This window comes from Trachinotus anak, unplaced genomic scaffold (assembly GCF_046630095.1).
Source record: "Trachinotus anak isolate AG129_WGS33_773 ecotype Australia unplaced genomic scaffold, CSIRO_AGI_Tana_v1 ptg000002l, whole genome shotgun sequence".
NCBI lineage: Eukaryota > Metazoa > Chordata > Actinopteri > Carangiformes > Carangidae > Trachinotus > Trachinotus anak.
The window spans coordinates 16687254-16702332 of NW_027273853.1; the positions used below are offsets into that span (position 1 = coordinate 16687254).

Below are 15079 nucleotides of genomic sequence, written 5' to 3' on the forward strand. Positions count from 1 at the left end.
TATATATATATATATATATAATAAAAATTAATGTGTGTATGTGTTTATGGTGTATGGGTCCAAAAAAGACAAATATTCTTATTCTCCAGTTTATTAACTTTTCAGTGGATACCTTACTACATAAAATAAGAGTGGTGCTATTTACAGTAGAGTGTGCAAAAAGGACAAAATGATTCTCATAACATAGTATTGTCAAATGGGGAGAATGTAATCAACATGCAATTTTAATTTATCCCCAGTGATCGTGGAGGAACAAATAGACATTTACATGGGAGTGTGAGAAAAAACTTATCCACAGATGTCAAATTGAAGGAAAAAACCTGAAGAAGTGAGTGCAGACACAAAACAAATGTCCACCACCTGGTTTCATAAGTATAGACATTTTGTGCATGAGGTGGCCAAACACCTTACTAAGACACTTGATGTTGGTTTTCCTTTTAATTTGTCTAAATTATCTGCATTATTCTTTGTGTGAGGAGGCAGTAGTGGTGATTCACAGGTCATGTGAAAAGTGAAAAGTAATATTCAGTTTCTCTGGATTGTAATCAGCAATTAAAGGATTTTTTTAAAATCAGTTTTCAAAAGTGGGTTTTCAGTTAAGAGGCCAAATCTGTTGTGAACTAATATCCTATCATGCAGCTGACACAACCGGCAGCTTTTACATTTAATCCAAAATTGTACCAACACAGAAATATTATTCAGTTTATATATAGAATAAACTTGCTGATTTATATAAAATTAGCAAAACTTTCAAACTAGAAAACAAATCACATTACTGAGAACTGATTTAATATCATGCAGATTTGGCAAGAGTAATGTAGATTGGAAAACAATCATTTCAGTTTACACATTTCTTTGTCAAGAGTCTACAACAGGCAGAAAACAATCTACTGTCGTCCACCACAGGAAAATGTAGCATCTCTTCATTTAAAGTCTTTATTTTAAGTGAAAAGAGGAAGTTCTCTTGTCTAAAACACCTTTCAGTGACATGACAGTAAACCAACCACCCCTGAATTCAGAAAGTTTCCTTGGCAACTAACTGATGTGCAACATTCATGATAATTACACAACCAAATATAGACTCAGTGTGAGCTTCAAGTTCAAACTATCCACACTGGCAGTGTCTGATTTCTAAATACACATCGATCCTGTGGTCCAGTCTGGACAGGCCCCATGATTTTAAACCAAGGAGAAACTTCACTGATAACAGTTTTTACTGTGGCTTCATGTGTGTATAATGTGCACTTGCATTATCTAGAGATACAAACAATGGACAAAACATGTAGCAAAAAAAAATGAAAAAAAAAAAAAAAAACAAACTTAAAAAATTGAAAAACAAAATCACAGGAGAAGGAATGATAATTTAGAACCAATTTCACTTTTAACAAACCATAAAAACAGTGTTTTCGATGAGAAACACATGATCCAGCAAAAATTAGGTTACATCTACCCTCTCAACTTATGGAGCAGTAAAATAAATGCTGAAGGTGCAACAGTAAATACAGAGGCCTCCAATGCATTATGGTGCATTGCGCATCAAGTCCACTTCCATTGTGTAGAACAACGGCAGCAACAGGGCCCCTAAAGTCTCCTGTGAAATGTTGAGCTGTGTTCCACTTCAGGGCTGCATTATCACGAATCGCATTTCTACACTGAATACGGCACAATGGCCGACCAGACCTGTACCATTTCAAAGGATACTCTGAATGAGGCTGAGAGAGAAAGATTTGCTTGTCTGGAGTGTAGTCTTTGCAGCCCTCAGTATCCCACAATCCACCTCATGCCGGTCAATTGTTTGATGATGTGATAAGTTATAAACCATGTCATCTTGAAAAAATTGCAAAATATCACTTGATCACATCATGTTTACCTGATAGTGTATTTGCATTTGAGTGGTCAACAGTCATTGGTGAATGTCAGTTGAACTAGAGCAAAGCACACAAATCATTTAAACAGCAAAGATGCAAATAACAGATGTAAGGTTTAAACTTACAGACAAATAGAAGTTATAAGGATATATTTACCATTAACACTAGAACCTCTCATGGTAACCCTGGTCAGCCAATTTAGGGCAACTTCTTGTGATAAACTTGACTTGATAAATTGAAACGAGGAGCCTAAATCCACTGTTAGTTTGGGTTTCTTTGTGAGCAAGAGTCAAGACAAAACAGTCATGCTATTCATGGCTGACAATCTATTTCATTAGACTAATTTATAGGGAGCTATCAGTACAGCCTGTGGATGTTGTGTCTGACTGCTACGTTCAATTGCTTTTTTTTCTTACCCAGCACTTGAAAAGTTTTTCTGGTAACAGCTCCACACTGTTTCTTTTACCATAGATTTTTAGACTTTCTCTTTCTCTATTTCAGGTTCAGGATTTAGTTCCTCTGAAGGACCCACCTTCAAGGATCCAGCCCTTGAAATGGGACACAGCTTTAGGTGAGTTGGGGCCTGGTGGGCTTAGTCTGGAAAATGTGATGAGCAGAGCACTAGTCAGAGTCTGATCCTGAGTTGTCCTCAGGTGGATCACAGAGAGTTTCCTCAAGAGGCGCTAATGTCCCGTCCGGCCTGACGCCCATGGGCCGAATCACATTCTGCCTGTGGACACGAAGACAAAAACATCAGATGCTCACCTACTGGCAGGAGAAATGTTTAAGAAGAAGACTGACTTGTTGCAAATAGAAATTGTTATGTAGAAATTGTTATAACTGTCTTCTCGTATATTTTCAAAGGAAACAAAATCTGTAGACGAAACCAACTCTGTTCAGGATCCTTTGTGTCTGGACAGTCTTAAAGAGGGCTTTCACTGGTACATCTTTACTCTCTTATATCCAGAACTCGAGGACCCTCACTCAACAAACCCCTCCCCCCCTTCGTGGCCACTGGCCTCTGTCTTGCCATCCTCTCTCCCTCTCAGCCCTCCTGACCTCCTCTCCTGTGGCAGGTTTAATTACAGGATCAGCGCTCAGACTAATCTCCTCAAAGCCACGGCTGCTCCTTCATCCTAATCCAATTATACCTGCACTGTGTCACCACTACCTCTGTGATAATTTATCACTAAAGATTTAAAAAGGACCCATTTTGAATCATTTGAAAGATTCAAATACAAATGACCACGTAATTCCTACTGATTCATACAATTAAATTTAACTTATCCTGGAAACCTACAGGTTAAGTTCTTTTAAAGGGAGATGGAGGACAACTGGGGGGTGGTTAGATTTGAGAATATTGTACCATTGATTTGACATCCTTTCACTGATGAAACCTGCAGAGACACCACCGGTCCACAGCCTCATATCACTGTTCAAAGTCAGCAGGTGTAATGAGGACTAACAAGACAAAACAAACAAAAACATATACCATCATCTCTCCCAATTAGAGGGGGGAAAAAAACCCTGGCCTCTTCTCCTTAACAGTGACAGAGGACTGGGGGGTCTGGTGGGAGGGGGTGCAGGTGGGGGTGCAGAATATGTGCTAATTGGAGGATCAGTTAAGCAGTTAGGGGAACACATTCTTGCAGGGCTTTGACCGATCTCCTTAGAGCAGTGAGTGTAGTGAGGAAGCAGCTCTCGGTCATCACCTTCCTTCACTAAGGAGGGAAAGAAAGAGGATGCAGCCTCAGAAAGGAATCTTCCTCTTCTGGCCACACGTGCCTCATTACAGCTCAACCCCCTCTTTGGCTCAACAATGACAAGGTCAGCTTTCTTATGTCTGCACATTTGTTCACCCGTGTCTCTTCCTCTTCGTCCACGTTCCACCCAAATTGCTTTGTCTAGTTGTGCCTCTGTCTCAGTCCACTCCCTGTCTGACCAATGATTGGCTCCTCAGAATAAGAAGAATAAAGTCAGGACACATGTGTTATTAAAACCCTGAATGCAGCACATAAAGAAACCAGGACCGACAAGCCGACTCTGTGTGCCAATTAGGTGATAATTAATGGAGTGGTGGTAATGATGCTGCAGCGGCGTGCCGGCAGCTTCCATTTACTCTAGCTGAATGCTGTGGCGTGCTGGAAGTCCAAGCCTAATTGAAGCTGCAGCTAACGGCAAGAGATTCTTCCTTTGATGAATCGGTTGGCAAGGAGCGAGCTCAATGTTACTTTTGTACAGGCATCGTGCTTGACTAATGTTAGCCTCTGCTTGCTAAGGAAAGGTCAACATAAATGCAGAAGGGCCCTTTGCAGAGGAAACAAATAATATGGATGATTTGAGCAGGGGAATCAACAGTGTTCTACGAGAAAAGGCTAATCACATTAGTTGAGCCTTTGCAAAGGAAACATAACTGATTATTTGTCACAGAAATCTGTGTTTGTCCTATAGGATGCCTGAAAAACCTTCTTCAAATCAATCTCTCTGTTCAACTTTTCATTACACACAGATTCCTTTTACTGTCACATATCAACAAATCTTCAACTGTAGACATGGCAACCTCCTTCCTGCCATTTTTTATACTACTGTCTTCTGTTACATACAGTACCAAAAATCTCAAAAACCTGTCAACAAATTTCTGGGAAATTTTGTGTAGCTGCAGGTGAGTGAGTTCTGGAACAACTGATGTTTTTTTTGGTATGGATCTGGATCCAAAAATCTGCACCTGGAAAGGATTTCTTTAACTTTTTCCCCTAACCAACACAGACCCTTGACTTTTTTTTAACCACAGTGCTGTTTTTGGCCTAAATACCCAGTAACTTAAATGAAAATAATCTAGTACCTTACCTCTAGTACCTAACTGATGATGTTATAGGTGTTGATTAAGATTCTGGGCCCTACCTATTAGCGGAGTGGTTAGTGCATGTAGCACGTGAGCGCAAATGCTCTTAGCAGGCGAGTCGCTGGTTCAACTCCCAACCAGTCCGACTCTTCCCTGCATGTCATTCCCCCTCTCCCTGCCCCTTTCCTGTCACTCTCTACTGTCCTATCAAATAAAGGCACAAATGCCCAAAAAACATCTAAAAAAAAGATTCTGGGGCCTCTAGCAGAGGCATTTTTACCTTGACAACTTGTCAAACATATTGACCAGTTTCTGGGCTTCATATTCCTTCTGCTCCTCCGTCATCTCTTCAATGGGGTTCGGCATTGGCTCTTCCACGTGACCAGTGATAGGGTTGATGCTGAAACAAGCAGGTAAGTAAACTTAAGGAACAGCTGTGAATGAATTCATATATTATCAATGCATACACAAATAAAGGGGCACTCAGAGCACAGACCTCTGCCAAGGCTTAACACCACTTAAAAATTCAATGTAAATGGTAAATGATCCAGATCTGCCCCATAATTTAATGGGCTCTTCCCTGGCCCAAGCCTCATGCCTTTACCAAGTTCAGTGCAAATGGCTTCAGTACTTTTTGTATAACCCTGCTGACAAATATACAAATAAACAGATACTAGTGAAAACAGAACCTCCTTGGTGGAAGGAACGATAACGTCAGACTGTCAGTGCTGTAAGCACGGGGCTGATTCCTTACAAGGGTTTGGCTGACTTGTATTCTTCTGTGTCCGAGTCTTCATCTTCGGAGTACTGCGTCTCTCCTCTCCCTCCTCCAAGAAGTCCTCGAGCCACCAGGAGTCCTGCTGCGTTTCCATACCCTGTGTACTTCAACAGGTTGTCCACTGGAAGATGAAACCACAAATACACGAGGGTGTGACATGACATATAAATGTTCATGTGTGAGGATGAGCCAAGCTGTAGTTATATATACATATACATAATACAGGAGTTTCATCAACTACAGACATTATTCCTCATTATTATTCCTCATTCTCTTATTTTGTCGTCTGGTGTGATGTAACCCACATTCCTCCCATGACCCCACCACTGCTTCCCCCCTCTTACCACTCTCTTTGCAGAGAACAAAGAGAAACTCTGCGGCCGTCTGCTTCACACCCATGTCGACATGAGTCATAAGGCGAACCAACTTGTTTCTGATGGTGGTGCCAATCTCTGGCCTGATCTTCACATCTGTCAGTGGGGGAAGTACCTGAAGACACAGACAGATTTTCAGTAGTTCAGATCATTTTTATTTTTAGTCACTATATCTTATCTGTGAAATTTCACTGCTTAATGAACGCATACACTATTAAATAGCTATAAGGAAATTAAAATCTGGTTAAATGAGATTTCAATACTTTACTCAGGCAATTTAGTAACACTGATGCTCACCTTTCTTAATAAAGAAGCAACTCAATGGAACTTCAACAGAAATGCCACACACTTTATCAATGTTTAAATCTGTTGGCAGCTACCGTACCTGAGCTTTGATATATCTGCGAATCTCTCTGTGGTGTCTGGATCCTTCAGTCAAAAGGCTGAGCACCGGAGTGAGCCCCTCTTTGTAGTTGGAGCCCTGCTTGGAGTGACACAGTCCACAAACACTTCACAAGCTGCACGACCTGAAACTCCGGTTAGATGTCATGCACACATGGGTAATATGATGATGATGAGGATAATGAAGTAAAGAGAGGATGGTACATGAGCAACCGAATGATTTGCAGTAAGATGTGTGAAGATGAGAGTCAGTGTACAAATCTGTGGTGAAGTGCTTAACGGCGTACCAGCTGTAAGACACATTGTATGTCACTGTGATGTCCCCAGTTATAAGTCCTGCCAGGGACATTTGCCATGTGTCAAAACCTCTCTCTCCTCATGCTTCCTGTTTTTAAATTTACTTTTAAATTTAAAAAAATAATGCACAATGTCACAAAGATCTCACAAATAAAATATTATTATCAGTTATTATAATTATTATGATTATTATGATTATTATTAATTGTGCCAACATGTTTGAAATAGTTGGCTCAAAATGGTTCTGATGTTTTCTGGACTGTCTATTACAACAGGTGTAAATTTACTTTGTTGCTTTGGTACTCTACTACAATGTAGGATACTTCATCACTGTCACAAGTTTTTTATGACATAAGCAAAGTTTTAGAATTATCAGCAACACATTAACATGTACTTCTTTGAGAGTGTTAACTATATGGTCCTCTATGTATTTGCAGCAAGAGATTAACTTTACCTTGTCAATCCTTTTCTCCATGAAGTCTAGTAACATCTGGACTGCATCCATGTTTTTCCCACCATATTTCTCAAGCCCTCCCTGGACAGGCACGTCAATTAACACATCCAGGCAGGACACAGGCAGGTTGTTAAGCAAGTTGACGGCATGGCTGGGGATAAAAAAGAAATTTTAATTATGTAAACCTTTTAACGTACTTTACAGGATAAAATCATCGGTTTCGGAGATGGAGCTGCCAGAGGGTCTGGAGGGGTTGAAGAGGTCAAAGTCTAAAAACTGAGGTTTAAGTAGTAAAGAGGATGATTAATAGATGAAAGCGTTGGAACAACAGCTTTTGAAAAGATGAAAGCTTTGGAGCTGTTTGCCTAAAAAGAGTTGTTCCAAAGTCAAGGACCCCTGATGGCAAAGGACCAGTCACCTCTTGTTTTTAATCCACATTTTGGAACAGCTGATGGGGAGCTGCCAGAAGACCTCAGGGTGCGGTCTGGCTCACGTGGTGTAAAAAGGGCTTTCACAAATAACTTTTCTAACAAACATTTGTGCCACATGACTCCTGACTGGCCAAGCCATTTGATTCATGTCGTTCTCTTACACTTTCTCTACCTGTATATTCTGCCTGTCTCCATGGTTTAGTGTCCAATAAAGGCATTAAATGCCCCCAAAAAGGAGGGGTATTCCTGAATAAAATATGAGTAGAACACAATATTAATGTAAACCCAGAATGTAGGAGTTTTGGGCCAAACGATTTCTGATTTCTCCTACAAACATTCACAGGAAAAGTATGTCTCTGTATACCTGGATATGTGGGCGGTTTATAGAAAATGTTACCCCATTAACTGCACAAAGTGCGGGTGGATTCATCAAGGCCACATCACTGAGATCATCTCAAAGTTTTGAAAATGATATTTTTCGGTCTAAATACGTTCTACTGTTTAAGAAGGCCTACACTGGTAATAGAGTGATGACAACTGATTTAAAAAATGAAAAGTGTAGAATTAAAATATATATATATATATATATATATATATATATATATATATATATACACATATATATCTCAACGGCCAAAATTTGGAAAACATTTTACTAAATAAGTTTGACTATCCCAATTAAATCTGCCTAGTAATGTAACTAAGTAAAACAACTTTCTCCTTTGACAAACACTTTACCTATTTAGACCAGTTTGGTCACATACTCACAATTAAACAAACTACAACTAAGTTATGTTGGTCAGTGGGTCAAACTCCCATGACCAGTTCAGCCACCAGCTTGACAGGTCAAGAGGAACATCAGTCACTTTTATACGACACTGTTTAAATTTCAGTCTGTGACGACAGATTCTTGGCATTCCTGCATTAAATTACCATGAGAATAAGATACTGCTGCACTATTACTACAGCTCAAAGCATTTAGAAGATGAAACACCGAACAAGGCTCCAAAGAAACATCTTTGATCTGCCTGACGAGTGTTTCCCACAACACTGCAGTCTGCCACCATCACCTGCAGTGAGCTGCTAACTCACAGCTGCTCAGTGGACACTAAGTGCTTGTCCAGAGCAGGTACTTGCATGCAAATCACAGCAGGTGATTTCCCAGTGCCGTACACGGATCTAGTCGTTTTGCTGAGTGGTGGAAGTACTCTGTAGACCAGTGTGCTTTTCTATGCAAATCCGTTTCAAATGACCTGGCTCAACAGCAGTGTTCTTGTTAAACACACCATCACCAAATATAGAGTTGAGAACACATTTACAAACTGCAAGCATCATGGGACTGAGCCATTTCATGCCTGTTTTGTGCCCTTTCACAGGTCATAAGGTGCAGAGTGCCTTTATTCAATGTTGTTGCTTTCCCACCTGTGTGCCTCCTCCGTTTTCTCCTCTGTCTCAGTCTTCAGCATCAACAGATGACGCAGAATGGCAGCAATTAGTCGGAACTGGTGGTCATCCTCCTATCAAATCAAGGATGTACAAAAACATCAAATCCAAGCAAACTATTTCATTGGACTGACAAAAAACAAAACAATATGGTAAAATATGCTTAAACTACAAGCAAAGGAAGCAAAGGCCTTAGTGCAAATTATAAAATAGGAACTTGTATATTTAAAGAGGAATCAAAACCAGTCTAAAGACAAATAAGAGCACAGCACAGAGGCAGCTTTTTCCTGGGATTCAAAAAAGGAGGTGGAAGAGGAAGTTTAGATTTCTAAAACATCAAAGGGGAGAGCAGGGTCATACATGAGCCTAATAGGTACAATTACATTAAGTCATTAACACTTACACTGTGTTAGAGACAGCCTTTGCGGTCGTGTGTCCATTTCAATCCAAATTGCATGAAATATGGCAAGCATGTTTGAAATACCTTCTTAAACAAGACTGCCAAGTTTGATACTAATTTTCTAGAATCAGCTGTAACAACAAACTATAACACTATAACTACATCAATCACAACTTCCAAATATCCTCCAGGATAAGAGGATACAATTTCCTGGTCTGTGTTTGTAGCCTGTAAGAGGGAGAGTGTGTCATGTATTAGTAGCCTAAGACTGGTAAATATTGACGATGACATTGGCCTAAAATAGGCTGTTTTCACAGAAGACATATTGAGTCACTTGTCACATTTGTAAATAATACATTTGATGATGGCCAAATTTAATTTAGCTGCCCCAGTGTCAGAATCCTGGTATTGTGCCTGCTGGCTCACTGCCCCGCTGTTATGTCTTACTGTGACACATCATTATTGTTATTGGTAACACCTGTACAATCCTACTATAACAAGTCACTGCTGTGAAAAGGCCTGTTTTGGACTGGACACTGTTGATAGACCAGGATTATCACACAATCTAAATGAGAAAGTAAAAAAAGAGGAGAGCATTTTGGTGAGTGCAACCTGTCTTATCATGTCTGTGCTTATCAGTTAGTTGTGTGTTTCATGAAACACACGAGTGAAACTGTTGCAAAACCAGTTTGATATAGACACATATAAAGGCCTTGTATGAAGCTGATTTTACATTTTTTTAAAGGGGATCGATGGTGGTGGATACACTCATGGACTGGATGAGTCCTACATGAACCTTAAACTCTCCTTGTAGACATTTTAAGTTGCCATAGATGAACAAACACACCTGTAGCTAATAAAATTAATAATGGCTGTGCACCATTACATGTTAATGTACACACACACACACACAGACACACACACACACCTGATATTAATTTCACCAATATATGACATGCTGCCCTGCCCCTTTAAGTAGCACACTGGTCAAAGTTTGTGTACAAGCTGAATGCTGAAGATGTTATCTTGAATTGTAAGGTTTTAATCAAGTTGCTCCACATTTACTCTTCCGGGATTCAGCTGATGTGCTTTGTCATTGACAGTAAATTTGCATTTAGAGGTTGAGTGTCTTTCTCAGAAAGATGTGAACAGGACAAATGTTTAGTGATAAATGTAATTTGGCTGTTGTGGGGACATATGATCTTTGTGGTCCAAGACAGTCTAATCCATAACTGAACAAATGACTGAGCCAGAAACATTTATGTTAGCATACCCCATCTGCTGCTTACCCCTCCATACATTCTTTAAACACAGTCGGAGAATAAATCGTTATGAATGCCATGCAATGTGAACCTTTCCTGTAACATTACACACTCTTACAGCCTTACAACACACAACCATGATACACTTACCTCACCACCAGCATCGGACAGTGTGAGGTTGAACAAGGCCTTGAGTGCTTCCATTGCTCGCTCATTGTCCTCTGCTGGCATGGGCAGGGCCTGTGGATCTGGACGTGCAGCTTCATAGGGGCCTACCCAGCACACATCCAGGGTGTGCTCCAGGACTTCTGTCAGTAGTCTCACCGCATGTTTTTCTCTCCTCAAAACTCCTCTAACATCAGGCCGCAGGGCAGATAGCAGGAAGAGAAGGCGCAGTGTGAACAGGCCCACCTCATGGTGCCATGTGCGGGCTGTATGCAGGCTGGTACACAGGCCATGAGCCAGTTGCACATCTACACTAACCTGCTGAGCCGCAGGACTGTTGTACACTACGTTGCATAGGCACTTTAAAGCCTCCACCACGACCCTCTCCTCCTCCTCTGACTGTGTGTCTTCCTGGGAGCTTTTCTGGTTGTCACCTCCTTCCTCTCTAGCATGCAGCCTTGCCATCCCTCCCAGAGTCAGCATGCCTTCCCTGGTGGCTACAGGTGCGAGGACACGCTTGTCCCTAGACAGGATGCGAAGAGTCTCCAGACATGTCCTCTGACAGCTGGGCTGCACCTGTCTCCCAAGTACTGACAACACAGTCTGACACAGCTTCTGAAATGACACAGACAGAAAACACTCTCATTACAGCTAAACAGGACTACCTTGATCATTTAATAACAACCTGCTCAAATCAGTAACACTTACACTCCGCAGGGCTTCTTCCTTTTGGTCAAAAGTGAAGGTGTGACTGTTCTGAAACACAAACGATATACATTGTTTACAGAGACACACACATATTAAACATGCTTTATTACAAATATTTGGTGTGGTTTTATTTGATCATAGATTGTTATTTAACTCTACGTGCAGAAACCTAGTTTGTGAGCAGGTAGCATTAGCATCATCAACACTACATGGGTGTTGTAAACAACGTATAAAGGTCCTGTCAGGCTCATTCATAGTTTTGCTAGTGATGCGTTTATCGATGCAACATTAGATATCATATGACAGTGCTACCATCAGTTTAGTTTGCTATCAATATGTTTTGCTAACTCGGAGCTAGCATAGCTGCTCGGCTAACTAGCTAACGTTAGCACAGGCGTTTGTTTTGGTTGACGTAAAAAAAAAAAAAAAAAAAAGAGCAGAGCCGCGACTTACCTCTCGATTATACAGCTGCAAAAGCTTCTCGATTTCTTCTTCGTTGGTACTTTCAAGCTGCGATAGGATATTGTTCAAATCCATGATGGATATCTGAGGAGAGCTGATAGGCAGCTTGGTTTTGGCGTTACCAGTGAGTGTTGTGCAGCTAGCGAGCTAGCTGACAGGCTAGCCCTGAGAGTGTGTGTGTCTCAAGTCTGCTGCTGTCAACAGGGAAACTCCCCTCACTGTCTCCATCACCAGCGGAGCCATCCTGCTCTCCGCCGGGTTTATTAAGTGTATTGCAAATATGCAGTATCTGTACACTCACATATGCCGACAAACAGTCAGGTGGTTGTTATATCCTGCTTCACAAAACAGCAGATATCTAATCTATAATACTCACACAAATGCACTCATGTATTGACACATGACAGCCTCATTTCCAGTCAGGACTCATATGACCTGTGCATGTACAAGACGCTATGTGTGGCCGCTAAATTATTTACAAAGGTCAAATAAACAAAGGTTTGGATCTATTTAAAAGCAAGTGTTTAATAAAAGAATCTCTGCAGTTATCTTCATTTGGATGAACAAATAAAGAACCCATAAAGCCTGATTGTTGCCATCCATGTTTTTTTAAAATGTGAATATCTGTGAGGTGTCGCAGATAATCATCTTATATGTCTTATTGTTTTTATTCACTTATTGTGAATGACAGGGAGTGAGACAATGATGCAGTGGAAGTTTTCAGAAAAAAGAAAAAAAATAACAGCTGGGCAGTTTCATGCACAGACTCAGACCTGCTGAAGCCACTTACGTTACTCTACAAAAAATATTCCTCCTTGTTGCTTACTTTGTTGAATCAAAGCCAGTTTGAATCACAGCATTAAATGGGATCAGGTTATATGATGGCTGCAGCTGCTTCACACTCCTGGGTTTTAACCTCAGTTGTTTCCTTCAGCAGACATGCACGGTGAATTGGAGATATGGAGTGAAGTTTAAGTGTGGATGTGTCTGTATTAAGGCTAATAAATATTGCTACAGACTGTAGTCTCCCTTCATGGTCATGAATATAAATATTTCATTATGGACAATGCAAAAATGCATGTGACTGATAAAAATGATACATTATCTATGTATAAACTCAGAGTTTAAACTATTAATCCAGTTTGAAATTCAAAATGAGAATTTTAACATAGGAAATAAAATAATTACACATATACAAAATCCACATGCTGTGCATTTATCTTAAAGCATTTCAAATCATGTAACCATTTCAAAAAAGGGGGAGGGTTTGTTGTAACAACTGTATAAGCAGTGATGTCAGAGATAAAACCTAATGGTGTGGCAGCACGAGGCTGCCTCGTACACTCACCAATGTTGCTCTGAAATCCTCAGCGGATATTGATACTGACACTCAGGTCAGGTGATTAAATCCCAATGAAGGTGGCCTCTTTTTTTGTGGTAAACAAGTTTTCTGCAATCAAAGTCTCGGTTGTGAATCATTCAGGATTTCAGGGAGTCATAACACAGAGGATCTATGTTCTAATAAATACAAACCTTAGCAGGGGTCAGAGGTCAAAGGTTACGTGACTGAGGTACAATGACCCCAGCACAGCAGGACATTCTCTCTATTGAAATGTAATTCTTTCTGCAGTGTGGCCCCTGTGCTACTGGCCCAACCCCCCACTGTGTTGTTGTCACTGGGGTGCCTGGAGAGAGAAGTAAAAAGCAGCTCAGAGGCCTTCAGAAAATATTTTTCCTTTCCAACATCCAAATGTATATTAGGATTCTGAGGGACATCTAAAATGAAATGATGAATTTTAAAAGGGCAAAACATGGTAGAAGTTATAAAATTAGTGAAATGTACCCTAAATAATTCTATTAAAAACATTTTATCAATAACAAGCACCTCACTGCAGACTGCACTTTTTAAGTGGGTTTAAATACACAGACAGCCATGTACAGTACAGAACAGGATCTCACCTATAAAAACATCAAAGTTGGTGCCGAGCTAGCTTGACCCCCTTCTTGTGGGCTGTTAGCAACAACTGAATTTTTTAAATTGAATATCTAAATATATTGCACCTATAGGGTTGTGCCAACGGACAATGATCTCGGTGGTCAACCATCAGAGTGATCACCAATAGCTTATGCCTTTGCCAATGTTAAGACAATATTTGGCTTGTTTTCCCATCAAAGTATTAACTTACTATCTGCTAACCAGCCCACTGTTGAGTGTTAAACAGGTAAACCACTAACTGCAGCCGTCGGCAGTCCTTGTGCTGCTCCTCGGCCTTGGCGAGCTTGGCGTAGTGGCCCACAGGTGGAGAAGCTCTCCACCTGAGCAGAAAAAGAACCATCTTCACTTGCTGCAGGCCAAGACGGTGGAGTTGCAGTTCGCCTGCAGAACGAGAGATTTGGCTGCAGGCAGGTAAACATGACGCAGGATGATCCGCGGCTAGCTGTTAGTAGACTGATGTTTCAAATTAAGATGCTCACATATAGCACTTCATAAATGACTAACAGCTCTATCGAAACACATACTCTATATGTACTAAGCAAAAAATGTGATTGGTGGCTGAAGAATAGCAAGGAGAACAAAGAAGCATCAAAACGGTGGAAAGATATGAATCACAACTTTCTTTCTTCCAATTTGATGTTCCTGCTTTTAGTTTTTATATAAAAACCAACTGTCTGAAAGTACGCGGACCCAAATCAGTTGTACTGTTTGCATCAAGTATCAAGAAATTCTCTTGAACCACTTTGCTGGACTGGTTTGATGCTTCAAGAAAACACTAAAACCCCCAACCTCTCCAGCCTGCCTGCCCCTGCCTCAGCCCCATGCTCTCCATGCATCTCACTCCAACTCTTTCACTATCAAAATACCTTCCATACCGCATCAGAGTGTCTGTGTCTGTTTCTGCATCCAGATATATAAAACAAACATTACAGGTCAGTCTGACCATTATGGACCCAGCAGACACAGACTCAACGTGCCATGCACTAGCTTCGCAGGGTGCTCTCGACGGTCATCATGATAAAGTCCTACAGTTGCATTTCTTTGTGGAAGTGGATGCTTCAGAAGTAGGAGTGGGCACCGTGCTACTCCAAAGCTCTAGCACAGACTCTAATTTACACCCCTGTTGCCTTTTTCTCTTGGTGCTTGTCCCCAGCAGAGAGTAATTATAATGTTGGCAATCACTAGTTGTTAGCAGTG

At 40.8% G+C, this 15079-nt stretch overlaps 1 protein-coding gene across 2 annotated transcripts; it reads right to left on the reverse strand.

The window, feature by feature from the left end:
* Positions 1-75: 75 nt before the first annotated feature.
* On the reverse strand, positions 76-12091 carry ric8b (RIC8 guanine nucleotide exchange factor B). Of its 2 annotated transcripts, none has more exons than XM_071502341.1 (10): positions 11878-12091; positions 11425-11472; positions 10702-11331; positions 8869-8963; positions 7016-7166; positions 6248-6346; positions 5833-5977; positions 5465-5609; positions 4991-5110; positions 76-2598 (listed from the first exon to the last, which is right to left on the reverse strand). In XM_071502341.1, the coding sequence occupies exons 1-10, from the start codon at positions 11959-11961 to the stop codon at positions 2490-2492; spliced, it is 1626 nt and encodes a 541-aa protein (XP_071358442.1). In that variant the 5' UTR covers positions 11962-12091; the 3' UTR covers positions 76-2489. The 2 variants fall into 2 exon arrangements, with proteins under 2 accessions (XP_071358442.1, XP_071358450.1); XM_071502349.1 differs by having other exon boundaries at positions 6248-6343; positions 11878-12090.
* Positions 12092-15079: the final 2988 nt, after the last annotated feature.